The 17,500-nt window shown below is 45.4% G+C and overlaps 1 protein-coding gene across 2 annotated transcripts in view; it reads right to left on the bottom strand.

The window, feature by feature from the left end:
* Window positions 1-17,500, bottom strand: part of efnb3b (ephrin-B3b) — a 121,478-nt gene that overhangs the window by 18,610 nt on the left and 85,368 nt on the right. For both annotated transcript variants that reach the window (XM_084043738.1, XM_084043739.1), the window contains exon 3: window positions 1,166-1,258. In XM_084043738.1, coding sequence (XP_083899864.1) covers window positions 1,166-1,258 — 93 coding nt within the window. The remainder of the gene's footprint in view (window positions 1-1,165; window positions 1,259-17,500) is intronic.

Below are 17,500 nucleotides of genomic sequence, written 5' to 3'. Positions count from 1 at the left end.
GTGTTACACTTGGTTGCGCATCATGTCGCACGCTGGAAATAGCAGATCTACAAGGTCACAACGCTTCGCACTGCAACACGTTGTGAGCTTGTAGACTAGCTATTTTTTGCCGTGCAACACTGAGCACAACAACGTATATTACGCCCTTAATGGCGTATGAGTCTGTGTGCGGGCTAATACACGTGCATGGGTCTTGTGTTTAAGCTACTGTAACTTGCGTACGCTTGCATGAATATGTATCCACCTGGACTTGAACCCGGGTCTCCGGCATGGGAAACCAAACGTGTACCGCTCGCCCACGGGGGAATCCTCCCGTTAGCCACGGGAAATGTTAGGCTTGTGGGGTCAGACAGGGCTACTCTGTTACATTAAAGTGAAAGAGTTAGGTACGCGGCCTAGAAGAGAAACGTATGCAAAGCGTATGTTTAACGCACACCTACACCTAACTTTTATTGTGCTGTGTGTGTGTGTGTGTGTGTGTGTGTGTGTGTGTGTGTGTGTGTGTGTGTGTGCACACGCATGCCATGCGCGTATGCGTGTGTGTGTGTGAGACAAGGGGGAAGTGAAAGAGTTAGCTATACCTGGCCTAGAAGAGAAACGTATGCAAAGCGTATGTTCAACGTGTGTGCTTATCGCGGCGTGTGCGTGAATGTAAACCGCTCTGTGTGTGCTGTGCTCTGCATTGAACATGCAGCGCCACGCTCACATTCACTCCAAGGACGTTCGGACATTCACGTTGCGTTGGACCGCAGAGTGTGAGGAACGAGATAAAGATACCGTAGGGCAGTGTTCCCCAAACACTGGGTCAGGACCCAATTTTGGGTCACTCGTAAGGGTATTTTTTTATGGTCCTTGAAAATCCTTTTTTATAAAAAGGATTTTCAATTATTTTTTCTATAATCTTCAAAAAAGTTTAATAAGTAGTGGAAACAGCAGATCTACAAGCTCACAATGCGTTGTATTATAACATATTGTGAGCTTGTAGATCGGCTATTTTCACTAGTTTGGGTCCAGGGGAGATATAAAATGTCTCTTTTGCGTCTCGAGCTAAAACGTTTTAGAACCACTGCTGTAGTGAAAGACAGAGAGAGAGAGAGAGAGAGAGAGAGAGAGAGAGAGAGAGAGAGAGAGAGAGAGAGAGAGACTGCTTAATTTGAGGACTTACTCTGTCCCACTTTTAGGACCACCTTCATGCCTTGTGTGGCACACACTCCTCCCCTCATACTCTCCAGGCCCTGGCGTGTCCCATCTGATGTAGCTGCAGGGAGAGAGAGAGAGAGAGAACACACAAAATGGATCAATTATGGATACTAGGGCAGTGGCTCCCAAATGGTGGACAGAGCGACACACTGGTGTGTGTCGGGAGAGATAAGTCCAGGTGTGCCCTGGGATTTTCTGTGACAACCACACAATTATAATTGCAATAGCGTTCAACAAAATATTTCAGTACTTTCTAGTGCACTTGTTTCCCAACACAGAGGCAACTTCTAGCCGAAAGAATATATTTTGACCACCTGGCGTACCTATTTTGGGCATGTCATTATAGCCCCGAGAAGTGTCCATTTGGGTCGATTTTTACACTACACTACACTACACACGTGCACGCACGCACGCACACGCACACACACACACACACACACACACACACACACACACACACACACACAGGAAACTCACAAGTGAAAGTCAGAAACATTCACGCCTCTCTCACTCTCTCTCTCTCTTTCTACAGTACGTGCGGCGCCAACAACAATGGTGGCTATTCATAACTTAACGTCATCCATTCCGACGTGGCGGCGGCGGCGAGTGACATTTGCAGCCGCAGGCGATTAAAAATAAATAAAAAAAATACTCCACCAGAAGCTCCCGAAATGTCAAACTATACGCAACAGGAGCGCCATTTTAATAAGTCCTCATTTAGCAAGCCCACTGGTATTCATTAACACCCCCGCTGTGGTCGCGTTGGACCCGGCCGCTTCTAATAAAGCCCCATTACCGCTTGGACTGGACAAATATCTGGAGAGGGGGAGGGAGGGAGGGGGAGGGGGGGGAGTTGCCGAAACGCGGAGAGAGAGAGACCACAGATTGGCCCGGCGGAGAGAGAGAGGGGAAGGTAATCCAATCAAGGGTTCATATGAAAAAAGTGCCTAAGAGACTACGGGAGACAGAAAGTACGGAGGGAAACCGAATACAGGCTGCGGTGAATGAATACAGTGTTAAAACCCTCGATGTGTAACTGCTTGCATGGACCTCTGTCGCCTCGTATTACTGCTTTTGCTTGCGTTCCAATTAGTTGAATTATAGAGAGGGGAGGTTTCGCCCTCCTCGCCCCCCCCCCTCCCTCGGGGCTGAGAGTGGATACCGTTCGAGGACCGACTCTAGGTGACGTGATGCGATGTTGCGTGAGTCACTCAGCGATGGTGGAAAGTGGCAGAAAAGACGCTTTGCTTTGCTCAAGATGGATTTACTGCATAGTTTCTCCAACGGGATTACGTAACGCATTTACTGTGTCTTTACATCTAATCTGTAAATCTCTAATACACTAAACATTCTCCCGATACTTAACCACTGGCATCCCAATTTTGGGCATGCCATTATACTGTAGGTGAAAATAAAATATTTTGTCCGTTTTTGGGCTTGTAGATCAGCTATTTTCAAAATAATGTAAAAAGTGCAGATACAGTCTGACATTCAGAAAAGCTGCACTAGAATTGACATCATGGACGGCGCTGTACGTGCGTTAACCTCAGGTACAGTACGGCAGTTTGGGAATCGAACCCTCCTCGGCCATGAAAGGCTTCAGTCAAACCACCAGAGACCCTCTCTTCACAGGTACCAAGCCTGGACATTAGGGGGGGTTAGTGTGTGTGTGTGTGTGTGTGTGTGTGTGTGTGTGTGTGTGTGTGTGTGTGTGTGTGTGTGTGTGTGTGTGTGTGTGTGTGTGTGTGTGTGTGTGTGTGTGTGTGTGTGTGTGTGTGTGTGTGTGTGTGTGTGTGTGTGTGTGTGTGTGTGTGTGTGTGCGCGCGTGTGTGTGTGTGTGTGTGTGCGTGTGTGCGCATGCGTGCGTGCGAGTGTGAGCGTGCGCGAGTGTGTGGGAGAGGCAGACCACGTGAGCATGAAATCCAGTTAAAATATCACACCTCTGCCTACATGAAGCATGTCAGCAGATGTATTATAGATCACAGACGCAGAGGTCAGACAGCGAGGAAAGGCCAGGAGGAGAGAACACAGGAGGGAGGTGCACAAAAGTGCGACAGGATGAAGGTATAGATGGGAAGTGACAGCAGGCAGAGAGAGGGGAGAGAAGACAAAGAGAGAGAGGGGCTCAGACAAAGAACCACAACGCCACATGTTGGGGCGGAAACCTTGCATGTCCAAAACTGTTACTTTTCAGGAAATGGAAAAAAAAAAGTACCTGTGTTCCGTGGGATCGTATGTAGTTATTATTTAGTCACATGCTCTTGTTAATACTTTTGGTTAGATATTTTAGATATTTATAAAACCTACAGACACTTGTACGTACGCTTGTAGATCTGCTATTTTTGCTACTTTTGTGTGACATAGTATGATGAAGTTTGCAGGGGGGAAAAAACACATAAAAAGTGTAAATATGGAGATACAATGTTTTTTGCCTGACAGCAACAATATATAAAAGGACTTTGCTATGGGGAGAATCCTTCTATGTCCGTATTTTATGTTTTTTCATAAATTAATCCTATTTTACGTGACGGGACATGAGCTTTGAATGCCGCTATTTTGGCTATTTTTGAAAAACCTGGGAAAGTTTTGAAATGATAGGGAAGCCAGGTTCTCACAGAACATGTACAATAAAACGTAGTAGTAGTAGTACAATCGTTCTAATCCTTTGTAAAGCAAAGGTTTTGTTTTCACCTGAATACGTGAACTGTATTTGCTCTCAACGCTTCAATTCGCCTTAACAGGAAAACATCTCTCTTTAGAAATGGTTAAACAGATTTCACGCAGACTTATCACCGTACAAAATATCCCTGCTATCCACCTCTTCATCCCTGTCGCTCCACATCTATTTCTGTCCCCTCATAACAGTAGCCTTGAATCCTTTATGGGAAAGAAATATATTTTTTCTCCCGAGGCTGTAGATTAGCATGGCTGTAGCTAAGCAGAGAGACAGATAGAGAGGTAGCGAGAGAGAGAGAGAGAGAGAGAGAGAGAGAGAGGGAGAGGTGTGAATGAAAGGCAGCTTCACTTTATAACACCTCCACCTCTCTCTCTCTCTTTCTCTCTCTGTCTGTCTTCGCATCCCTCCATCCCAGTCTGCCAGCCCACGAGTGGCGTAGGGTGTGAAAGCAGGAAAGGTCAAGAAGGACGGGTGGGTACGGAGCGATGGAAGGAACAATAAGGGCGGATTGAGGGAGGGAGGGAGGGAGGGAGGGAGGGAGGGAGGGAGGGAGGGAGAGACGGATCACTGCGGCAGGAATGATGGCGTGCCTGCGGTGTGTCACACCCGACTGGGGTCCACACTTAACCCAGTGGTTCTCAACCTGTGGGTCGGGACCCCCAGGGGGGTCCCCAGATGTCAGAGAAGTGACAATTTAAGGACTTTTAAGACATTTGTAATACCTAAAAAAAAGAAAAGAAAAAATATCCATAGTGCATCAAAGGTAATGAACAAACTATACTATAAAAACTGGTCAAACATTGGCCAAATTGTCACATAATATAAGAAAGAGGCAAACATTTTGAAAATAGCCGATCTACAAGCTTCTACGAGCGTGTAGGTCGGCTATTTTCACAATATCTAACTGTGGAACAGAGTCAAACAAAATGTAATGCCTCAACTCCTACATTCCAAGTGCTTATCAGGGTGTGGGGGTCCCCAGTTCAAATATGATTATTTTGGGGGGGGGGGGGGGGGTCACAGCCTGAAAAGGTTGAGAACCACTGAACCACTGACTTAACCACTTGAAGCACGGCGTCCATATTGTAGGGGGGAACATTGGCCCACATTAGCCTGCAATTTTTGGGTGAAGAGAGTTGGTGTAGATGGAAAAAAAGAAAAACAAAGTACAGTTGTAACTCAGGTCTGCTTTACTAAGAATAGAGGGTTGAAGCCCTTTGTCATGAGGCTGAGAACAGAACCTGAGCCTGAGCATGTGTTAGATTTGATCAATAATTTGATGACCGGCGTAGTCTCCCGTAGGTCATTTGAGGTCATCCAATTATTGGCTTAGGGATGCGACAAAAACAAATGGTGTATAATTGATAGAAAATAAGTACTTTTTGGGGTGAACTATACTCAACATCTACTCCACATCAAGCATTTTAACTATAAACTATAACTATAAACACTGTCGTAGTTATAGTTGTGGTGTACATTTTGCCACCCACTTGAGTTAAAAGAATATATTGAGTAGTTATAATTATAATTAGTGCTTGGTGTGGATGGCCCTTTACCGTTGGAGAGTTTTGGCATAATGTCTGAGTAAATTAATTTATAAATTACTACAAATTAGCACTACATAATGTATTACTTTGCATTAATATGAAGACATGTATCATTTATTTATTCATAAAATGAATAACAAATTTTGTTTATGAAGGTTTTCAGGGCATGCATGAGATAGTAAAGTACTTGCAAACGCCAATGCCCACCAACTATAGGTATCATTTAGAAGTGGGGTCACGGATCAAAAGGCAAGAGAGGTGTTCTGGTGGACTTGTCCTCTGGGCACAAAGAGAGACAGACAGGGGACGAGAGAGAGAGAGAGAGAGAGAGAGAGCTGGGTGGAGGTGAGAGACAGAGAGGGGAAATGTGTTAAATTCAGGTTAAATTGAAGAGGGATGTCTGGCCGAGCAAGGGAACAGAGGAAATCATATAAAAAGGTTTTGGAAAGGGAAAGGGATATGAGAGAGAGAGAGAGAGAGAGAGAGAGACATGCGATTTCTGAAAATAATGTCTTCTGACATGCGGGGGAAGATTCTGATATGATGGGAGCCAGGGCGGCGAGGGAGATGAGGTGAGGAGAGAGAGAGAGAGAGAGAGAGAGGTGGAGGACATGCAGCTAGGAGGGAGTGTCAGAGACTGATTGGCTGTGACAAGCTGTTGCTGATATGATGAGGACAGCAGACAATGGGACGAGAAGAAGATGACCTGCACCAAGAGAGAGAGAGAGGGGGGGGGGGGGGGTGAAGAGAAAGGTCATGGGCTAAGGAGGAAGGGAGCGAAAGAAGATAAAGTTAGAAAGAGAAAGGAGAGAAGGAACGATGTGCCAGATTACAGGTCCATGGAAGAACGCAATGTCTCCTCTTTTACGGAAAAGTGGAGCGGTAATAAATACAAAGAACAACTGAGAGAGAGAGAGAGAGAGAGACACAGAGGTGGGGAGAGGTGGAGAAAAGAGTGCAAGGAAGGAGAAAAAAAGACAAAAAAAACAAAAACTAACAAAGCACAAGACTAAAGGTCGTTTCAGACGGGGAGCGGCCGACGCGCCTACTATGTCATTCATTTTCAATGAGAGGCGGGCGATTATTTGGGACGCGCGGAGAAGTTGAGGGGCGGTGAGGCGAGCGGGCGCGGTCCCGCGAAATTCTCGCGCTCGTGCTCGTTTGCGCACACGCTCGCGGGCGGCAAGAGCTGGATTGCGGTCGGCTTTTTTTCCCCCGCACCTCGCAGGAGGACAAAACAACAATGATCGAGCGAGAACCCCCGTGTCAACCGGTGAAACGACCCTAACAGTCTAAAAGGCCCAATAGCAGCCCCCTAGAGGCCGTGCTACTCCTTACACCCAGCAAGACCAAGGTGGTTTGATCTGACATTGCCATTCTTACGGTTTGTTCAAACACGTCGCTTTGCGCCACGTTCCAGGCTTGTGGATCTGCTACTTTTGATGCTTTTTTGTGATGCTGTAGTGTGATCAAGTAGGGCAGTGGTGTTCAACCTTTTTCATATCAAGGTGCATTATTTATTCAGCATTTGAGCCACGGAACCACCATTTGATGAGATTTAGACTCTCAGTCTTGAGAGCGTAAAATGAAACCAAATGGACCCGTAAGGGTCCATTTGGTTTCATTTTACGCTCTCAAGAGTTAAAGATCTATACGGGTCCATTTGGTTACCAACTCTCCATCATTTAGCTGGGGACCACCTGTAACACCCTCAAGGACCACTGGTGGTCCCCGGACCACAGGTTGAGAACCACTAAAGTAGGGCATTAATTTGCGAGACCGTCGTAATGACGAAAGTATAAATCAGTCTTCAGTGTGTGAGTGTCCTGACACTGAGACACATCATTAGAAATCACATTTGAAAACCACCAGGTATGTGGTTCAAATCTGATTAGCAAAAATCAGTTTCCACGTGGTGTTTTTTTTTATGTTCCGACTTGATAAAAACCAATCTAGAAAAAAGGCCAAAATCATATTTTGGGATGCCAGTCAGAACATAGCCCTGGAGCGCTGCGTGCGATCTCATTAGTGGAGCAAAAAAACAAAATAGTTGGCGCTAGAGGAAAGGCCACGCGGTCAACAGTAATCAGTAGAGTTCATCCTCGACCAATCGATCGACATCGACATCATTAGAGGAAAGAGGAACGTGTGTGATCACAAAATATGAAGCCCATGATCTGAACATGGCATCGTTATGAGAGACCCAATTTACATAAATCTTCATATTTTTCTTTCCTACGGTGGGTGATTCATCCTCAATCCTCCGAGTGCTTCGACACTGGTGATACAACACGTTGCAAAAACAAGGTCAACAAAATCACACCGAGAGAGAGAGAGAGAGAGAGAGAGAGAGAGAAAGAGACAGACAGACAGAGAGAGAAGAAAGGCAGACAGAAAGAGACAGAGAGCGAGACAGAGAGATAGAGAGAGACAAGGGAGACAGACAGAGACAGGCAAAGAGACAGCGAGAGAGAAGAGAGAGAGAGAGAGAGACAGAGAGACAGAGAGACAGATAATACAGTAGGAATAGTAGCGGCACACCTTTAATCTTCGCCACCTCATTTACATGACAGATAAAGAGGCAGAGGTAGAGCGAGACAGAGAACGAGAGACTGAGACTGAGACAGAGAGAGAGAGAGAGAGAGACAGAGAGAGAGAGAGAGAGAGAGAGAGAGAGAGAGAGAGCAAAGCTATTTGGGATGAGATCAGAGAGGGAACAGAGAGAACAGTAGGAGAGCGAGAGGGAGAGAGAGAAAGAGAGAGGGAGAGAGGGAGTGAGTAATTGAGACAATGATCAGCAGTGATGGAGGGATGCGGCGTGCTAGAGGTTGGAGGAGAGGAAGGGCGTCGCTCTGCCACCCCCGGCTCGACAGGAAGACCGGGGGCGGGGAGGAGGGGGGGCGGAGGAGGGGAGTAAAGTGGAAAAACTCAATTAATGAAATAAAACCGCAGTCAACCTCGATCAGAGCACAGCAGCACTGGAGGCTGGGGGGGGGGGGGGGGGGGGGGGGCAGGGTGGGTTCTATACTTGGGTTGCGCATCGTGTCGCACACACACCGATAACAGACGAGTCGCAAGCTCACAATGCATCGCAGTGCGACAGGTTGTGGGAGCTTGTAGATCGGCTATTTCCGATGCCTGACACGTTATCCCATCAAGACCTGGAACGCATCTATTATTATTATGTTACACTTTGGCTATTCAAAAATAGCAGATCTACAAGCTCATAGCGCTATGAGCTTGTAGATCTGCTATTTTTGAAAAATCGTGAAAATGTGTGCAAATATATATCTTAGAAAATATATTTTCTTTCAAATCGAACATTTTTAACTCAAATCTTTGCTTCTGGGGGTAACATATTTTGAGATGGGGGGGTCGGCGGCCAAATACATATCATTTTGGGGGTCCTTGACATGAAAAGGTTTGAGCACCACTGACATAGAAACATAGGCTTTTCAGAAAACTGTTAGGATTTAGAAGACTGGATTAAGTATAAATCAGGGGATCCATTCCATCTATGGGAGATCAGCAAGAGCTTGAGACTGCCATCTCACTTTGTCTCCCTCTCTCTCTCTCTCTCTCTCTCTGGCTGTGTGAAAGCACTCTCTACTCATTATATAGTGCACTACATGGTGATTACGCCATCTTGTAGTGGTGTCCGAACGTATAGTGCTCATTATTATTATTCCCTGTGCTCCTTTTATCCCCTGATGCATTATGAAAAGTATAGGTACAACCGATGGTCATTATCGCAAACCCTATTAACCCATTAAGACCTGAAGCTGATTCTACAAAATACATAATGTTTCTATATCAGTGGTTCTCAAACTTTTTCATGTCAAGGACTCCAAAACTATATGAATTTGGCCGCGGACCCCCATCTCAAAAAAATGTGTTCCAGGGACCCCCCAGGAGCAAAGATTTGAGGTAAAAAATGATCGCTTTAAAAGAATTCAAAGATATGCACACATTTTCACAATTTTTCAAAAATAGCAGATCTACAAGCTCGTAGCGCAGCACTCTGTGCCGCGTTACGAGCTTGTAGATCTGCTATTTTTGAATAGCCAAAGACACCTAAAATGACACAGATGCGTTCCAGGTCTTAATGGGTTAAGACAAACGCAGACTTGAGTGACAGAAATGATCATCATTAATGATGACCAGTGTAGTGTCTCAAATGTTTGTTATTTTTTCGAGTCCACTACAGTCTAAGTGAATGAGCGAGTGAGTGATTTTGGACACAGCCTCTGTCTTTCGTTCTCCGTATATATCCCTCGCTCCGTCTCTTCCCTTTCACTTGGCCACGCGTCCTTCATTTCCCACTCTCTCTCTCTCTCCATTTCTCCATATCTGTCGCCTTCCCCTTTGTGTGTCTCTGTCCCCATCTCACCTGGTCGCCACCACTCTTTCTCCCCCTTTATCCATCTCCCTATCATCTCTCCTCTCTCTCTCTCTCTCTCTCTCTCTCTCTCTCTCTCTTCCTGTCTCTCCGTGTCATATCGCAGGGTCACACCGGAGGCCGCGCCGTACCTTCCTTCTCGCTGCGGCTCAAATTTAGCCGTCGCTGCTCGCCGTCGTGTAAGCCGAGCAGCCGCCGGGGCTCTTGGAGGAAGCGCTGCATCGCCTTGTTTTTGGTGGGTCATGTCCGGACGGACGCGTCCCCCCGGGCCCCCCCGGCTTGTGTTAGCAGCAACGCTCAGCATTGTCCACTGACACCTCAGCAGCTTTACACAGCGGGCTTCTCACGAAACGCCAGCCATACTTTAAAGTTAAGCCATTAAGACCGGGAGAAGCATTTGTGACATTTTTTGATTTGAGCTAAAAAAAAGCATTAGGCCTACTTTACACTTTATACTCGATATACAAGCTCATAGCACGGCACCGAGTGCCGCGCTACGAGCTTGTATATCTGCTATTTTTTGAGAAATTGTGAAAATGTGTGCAAATCTTTGAGTATATATGTTTTTAAAGCGAACATTTGTAACTCAAATCTTTGAGTATATGTTTTTAAAGCGAACATTTGTAACTCAAATCTTTGCCTCTGGAGGGTCCCAGAGGCAAAAAAAGTTTGAATACCACTGACATAGTAACATAAGTTCTTTAAAAAAAACAGGTCTTAATGGGTTAAGTTCAGCTCACACACCTGGACATCTTTGACCTGTTTCTCTCCTGCTCTCTCCTCACGAAAACTACAAAGTGATGTTTTGCGAGTGAACAAAAAATTCTGTGATGTGACAATAAAGGTTTTATTTTTTTGCATTCATTTTCAATAAAAAAAAAGCTAATATTTTCATAGATAAGGCTTAAGTGATGAGTTCATAATGTATATTTGTTTAAGGTTTGGGCCTCTTTTGGCTCTTGCTGAAAACGTTTGGGAATCCCTGCTTTAGTGTGTGTAATGTGCAAATGATCCTCCTAAGTGTGCACGCGTTCAAAAGCATAGCTCATACCTCACATACATACCTCATTGTTTTGAATCTGTCTTATCTCGAGCGGTGAAGTGAGCACTTCAAATGTGTCAGCGACTGTGCGGGTGTGAATGTATTGGTGTGTGTGTGAGCGCATAGGAATGTATGTGATGTAATGTGTGCATCGATCAAGATTTGTTTAAACAGCGCATTTCATACATCAGGTACAACTCAATGCGCTTCATTGAAAAGAAAGCTTAAAGAGAAAGGCAAACGTTTCCGTCGGGTGGAAACCTCTTATCTCCATTTTCTTGTCTTTCTTATTAATGCCCTACTTCGTCATACTACAGTGTCACAAAAAAGTAGCAAACGTTGTCGATCTACAAGCTCTAAGCGTGGCGCATCGTGGCGCGTTTTGAGCTTTGAGCTTTTGTTGCTACTTTTTTCTTTGAATCCTGAAAACTAACAGTTTTGGACATACAAGGTTTCCACCTGAGAGCAACGATAATTAATAAAGAGAGGAAAAACTAGAAATACATTTAACGATAAATAAACTAGACATAAAATAACTGGACTAGAACTAAGCGCTGAACGACCTTCAGGCGATGTTGTGGGTCCACACACATGTAGTGTTGTGCATGAACACAGTAAAACGTTCATTGAGGGTGCTCGTGTTTTTGGTGAACCGAGGTGTTTGTTGTAACTAACAAACGTGAGCATCGTTGACTCCCATAACGCTTACGGTTGCAAGTTGTGTGAATAAACATCTGTGTATTCATTCATTCACACTGATCCAATTGCAGGAAACAATCACACACACAAGTGACTCTTCTATTGACTACTGACATAGCCTACAGGCCTAGTTGGTTGACTAGACTTAAAATCCTATATGTTTGGTTGACTAGAGTGCCCCCAAGGGTCTATACTAGGCCCCCAAGTTTTGTCCCTGTATACTAAATATCTTTGTTTAAAATAGCTGATCTACAAGGTCACAACACGTCACAATGCAACGTGTTGTGAGCTTGTAGATCTGCTATTCTATATTATGTGAAACTACAGGTTAAAGCTTGGAGGCATAAATCAATATATTTTGTGTATTCGAACTGTTGTCTGATTTGGTTCAGGCTAAACGAAATGTATACCTTGATAGCAGCTCTTTTGTTCGCTTTCAGCATAATGTGACCTACTGTTTAAGTGGAAAAACCTTATATTGACGATGTTTTTTCTTGGCTTTTAGAAGTAATCTGTGATTCTATTGTAGTACAGAGTAATACAATTCGTTTGGGAAGTAGGCAGAGGCAATGGGGCTGAGGATGGCTCTATTAAGAAAGAAGAATAGCTCACCGCGGCTCATTTAAAAAGAAGCAGAAGAATCTAACATGAACCGGTACATTTTTGGGACTGTGTGAAGCCGAAAATTCTACAGTAAATTGTGTGCTCTTGAACGTGAACTAGTTCATTTTAATCTGTGTGAACGTTAACTTTGAGCTACCGTAGCTCTTGTGTGGTTGTGAACTAACTTGCACACAACACTGCTCGCACGGAACCGTCTGAACTGGAAACACACACAGACGGTATAAGTGCAAATTGGAACCCACTTCCAGCAATGACAGCTTCATTAATGGCAGCCACAGTAAAAGAATGTGGTGCAGATCAAACGACGAATAAAACAAACAACCTCACATAATGAGGAAAAACAGCCAGGCATGCAAAATAAAGCGGTGGAACTTCTCTCTATCTCTCTCTCTCTCTCTCTCTCTCTCCCTCTTTTTCTCTCCATCTCCATCTCAGTGTGTCATGCCGCGTTGGAGCTTGTCTCTCCCACGCTAGCCTGTGGTGCAGCGCGATGGTTGTGCTTAGCCGTGCCAGTTGTGTGTGTGTGTGTGTGTAATGAACGCAACGGCACGTATGCTAATGCTAACGTGGAAGACACAAATGCGAGTGGGTGTTGTTTTTGTTTTGCCCGCGGCACGTTGATGGTACTATGTGTTGGAGGAGTTGGTGTGTGTGCGTGTGCGTGTGCGTGTGTGTGTGTGTGTGTGTGTGTGTGTGTGTGTGTGTGTGTGTGTGTGTGCGTGTGTGTGTGTGTGTGTGTGTCTCTGCATGCATATCTCACTGTGAGTGAGTTTGATGTGTGAGAGCGCATGTGAACGACTAATTTGAGTGTGTTCCCATCTGGGCAAACGAAGCCGACGTGTATAGCTTCACAACAGCTTTGCTTTAAACCCGCTGACATCCTATACTTCGTTGCATGTCAAAGAGCAAAAAAAATAGCAGATCTGCAAGCTCGCGTGTGGTGGTGATTGCGTCACACTGTGAGCTTGCAGATCAGCTATTTTTCGCCAACTGTTCGCCTATTATGACATGCCCAGAATAGGGACGCTAGGATTCATGAGGTGACCCGACCGCACCCGCAGCACACCAGCAATAGACTACCAAATAGCTACTTCCTACCCGTTTATTTTGTGCGTATGTCCGTTTGTTTTTGGAAAAAAGGAAGCACTCCATATATTTGAACTGAAAATGTATATCTTGATCCCGTGCTTCACAATGAAAATATTTGAAACAAATAGCTACTTCCCCCGTATAAGCAGGCTTGTGAATGAGCAAAGACTAAAGAAATGCCGAAAATACTACCCCTCCACACACCTTGCCCTATTTATCTTTTTTTGCTATTCTCCCTGTTGTTGTTTAATATTATTATTACTATTATTGCAGCTACAATGTCTGAGCAACCAGAACTAAATAATTCCAGTAGTACTGTATGTGCCTGTACACAAGAATACACAATAAAGAAACCTGGAGCTTTGAACCTCGTTCTCATAGTGGGGGTCCAGGCACCAGGGTTCAGGGATCCAAATGGACTCTTACAGGTCTGTACCTCTGAGAGTGTACAAATGGAACCCGCGGTTCCATGTGTACACTCTCAAGAGTTACAGGGTTTCTTGAAATGAATGAAAAAAAGGTTGAGAACCACTGCTATTTAGTGGCGGGCGGGAGGGAGGGAGGGGGTCATCAGGAACACAATTTACAGTCGCCTTCCTGTTCAAATTTGTAGTCCTCCTCTCTCGCCTGTGGGTCCGTGCACTGTATCCACGTCACGTCACCTAGCTTGAAGGATTCATGCTCTCTCCCCTCTCTCTCTCTCTCTCTCTCCCTCTCCAAACACAAACCAAACCCCTCGAAGTGAGCCGTCGAATTTCCTGTAACTAAAAACGTCGTCATAAATCTCCTCGCACCAGCTCCTTCGAAAAAACCTGGCCCTGTGACGCATTAACGAAGCCATCACAAGCCATTACCTCGCCCGCCGCCGCGCGGGGAGAGGGGCATTAGCTTGTGTACCGAGACAGAACGGGCATTATTTTAGCTCTCTCTCTCCCTCTCTCTCTCTCTCTTGAAAAGAAAACTGGGAAAAAATGACTCCGGTATTATTTTCACTTAAATTCCACTTCCAAATGCATAGCGGACCATTACCTCCAACAGAGCATGAGCTTCTTTTCCTCCCTAACTTGTTTTACTGCTAAGGATGCAGATTTTTGGATGGTTTCTTTGGGGGGGAGGGGGGAGGGGGAGGGTGCCCAGCCCACCCCTCCACCACCCTATTGTTGCAAACAAAGGCGCCCTGTCGTCGGCTGCGTTGTGGGATCAGTGAGGAGAACTCACAAGGACAAGTCAAAGATGTTTGTGCTGCTTTCACACCACTGTCTCGTGGTAAAAAAAAAGAAAACCACCACTGTGAGTGTTCTGGGAAGTGGTGGAAAGTAGTAATTCACTCAAGTACTGTGATTTTGAGGTACTTTTACTTGAGTGTTCACATTTTTCAATACTTTATACTTTCAACCCTACATCTCAGAGTCAAATATTGTACTTTTTATTAAAACTTGAGTTACTTACTGCTGTAGTTACATTGCAGATTTTGATCATTATTACAAGTACGAGTACTTCTTCCACCACTGTTTTGGGTCAAAGAGGGGTCATGCGTTGCATAAGCATGTTGTCGTGTACAGTACGTGCGGGACGGGTTCCCACTTCCCTCACGGAACAACACAGACACCCAGACGGCCGGTTTAATGGGTGAAATTAGCGTGTAACTGGAGAGGACTATATATAGATGCTGGTACCAGTTCCACACAGTCATGGTCACAGTCACAGGTTAAGAGTCCCATGACAGGCCGCGTGTTGGACAAATACTGACGCAGGCACGCACGCACGCACACACACACACACACGCACGCACAGAGTCATGCCATACACACACACGCGCACACATACGCAGAGTCATGCCACGGCATACAGGAATCCAGTCACAGGGACAAAAATCTCATGCCATCACGTAATTTCACACATGCCTCTATACAGGAGACCCAATTACAGTCAGGACATCAACTACACACACGCATCAAGCCACTGACTCTCTCTCTCTCTCACACACACACACACACACACACACACACTGAGATGGGACGTGGAAATGAGATCAGTGTCTCTGCTGGCGTGCGGTTGATCCCTCCTCTGCGCTCCATGACATTTTAATTCACTGCAGTTATTCGCTTTCTATCCATCCCATTGTATTAACATCACTTTGCCCCCCCCCCTACACCCCCTACACCCCCCCCACACACACACACACACACACACACACACACACACACACACACACTACCCCCTTCCAAGACTGCCCTGTTCAGAGGGTAGGGTGGCGACATCGGATCACTTCGCATTAACCTCCACCACTAAAAACAAACTGGGCCATTGGAGACCCAGTCGAGTACCCTATAACAAAAAAATGAGAGCTAGCATGAGGACTGCACCCTGATCTCTGCTTCTGACATTCACACGCATACTAGAGCTCGATCCGTACAGAAATCTTTGGGCCGATACCGATAGATAGACCTTTATCTTGATCCCGCGGGGGGGGGGACTTCAGTCGCCCCAGGGCAGCACAGCAGTTAACCCATTGAGACTTGAGGCCGATTCCAAAAATGTCTTAAAAAATATATATATATTCAAAGATGTGCACACATTTTCACGGTGCTCAATCTTTTTCATGTCAAGGACCCCCAAAATTATATGTATTTGGCCGCGGACCCCCATCAAAATATTTTGTTCCAGGGACCCCCAGAAGCAAAGATATAAGTTAAAAATGTTCGCTTTAAAAAACATATATATTCAAAGATTTGCACACATTTTCACAAATTTTCAAAAATAGCAGATATACAAGCTCATAGCGCGGCACTCGGTGCCGCGCTATGAGCTTGTATATCTGCTATTTTTGAATAGCCCAAAGTGTAAAATAATGCTTTTTTAGCTCAAATCTAAAAGTGACATAGTTCCAGGTCTTAAAGGGTTAAGATACTCTTACAGCCCCGTAGCACTTGACCTAGCCTTGACAACGCATGCGGTCTTATTACGCAACGGTTCAAATGTAATTTAGATAGCGTGTTATTTAGACAGATGCTAGGTTCATGTGTTGACCCGGCATCCTATGGTTTGTAAAGTTTCAATGTACAGATGTTTTTTTGTCGTTGATATTGTACTGTTTAGACTGATCCTAGATCACTGATGCGCTACACTGTCTCTCTGCATTTGATGAATGCGTTTACCTTGCTTACTGCTACATGACTAATAATAAATAGTAAATTGTTGCAGGGTAAGAGAAGTGATGCAAGATACAGAGGAAATAGCTGATCTACAAGTTCTTGTACATCGGCTATTTTCGTTGAAGATATTTAGTGTAGAGGGAAAACAGGACTGGGCCGCCTAGTATGGAGTCCTTGGGAATACGGTGTAGGGTTGAAATGGTTAGGGGGTAAGAAGACACACACACGCACGCACGCACGCACTGCGCGCGCGCGCCACAGCACGCACGCCACGCACACACACACACACACACACACACACACACACACACACACACACACACACACACACACACACACACACACACACACACACACACACACACACACACACACACCACACACGTGCGCGCGCGCATGCGTGCGCGCCTGTGTGCAGATGAGTGAGAGAGATTGTGATTTAACATGGCAGATGTGCTGTTTATAATCTAGTTGTGAGGCAGGAAATCTAAACACTGTTTCAGCACCACACAATGCACGGGCCTGCAAACAACACCACTGTCTGCTGCTGACACAAACACACACACACACACACACACACACATCCCAGGTTTATCACACACGTTGTGCTGGTGAAACAACACGATACAACACAAACAACACAACCAAACATGGCTGGCTACATCCACAGGCAGATTTATTACGCGCTACATACAGTATTGTGATTGCGCAACACACAGCATCCAGCTGTGTGTTGTCGCTGCTCATGCATGCGTGCTTTGCAAAGTGTGTGTGTGTGTGTGTGTGTGTGTGTGTGTGTGTGTTGTGTGTGGTGTGTGTTGTCAGTGTGTGCATCTCTTTATGAATGCACTGAATGCCATGCCGTCCGCATGTCTGTGTATATCATTCCCATCTTTGTTTGCATCTGCATTGTGTAAGCATTATGTGCATGCGTGCGTGTATTTCCTTCAAGTCTATCCATGTGTGCAAATCCGTTTAACGAATGTCATGAGTGCGCACAGTATGGTGTGTGTGTGTGTGTGTGTGTGTGTGTGTGTGTGTGTGTGTGTGTACTGTACGTGTCTGTTT

Source organism: Gymnoscopelus microlampas (genome assembly GCF_963454915.1).
Source record: "Gymnoscopelus microlampas genome assembly, chromosome: 19".
Classification (NCBI taxonomy): domain Eukaryota; kingdom Metazoa; phylum Chordata; class Actinopteri; order Myctophiformes; family Myctophidae; genus Gymnoscopelus; species Gymnoscopelus microlampas.
This window is presented reverse-complemented; position numbering and strand designations above follow the sequence as displayed.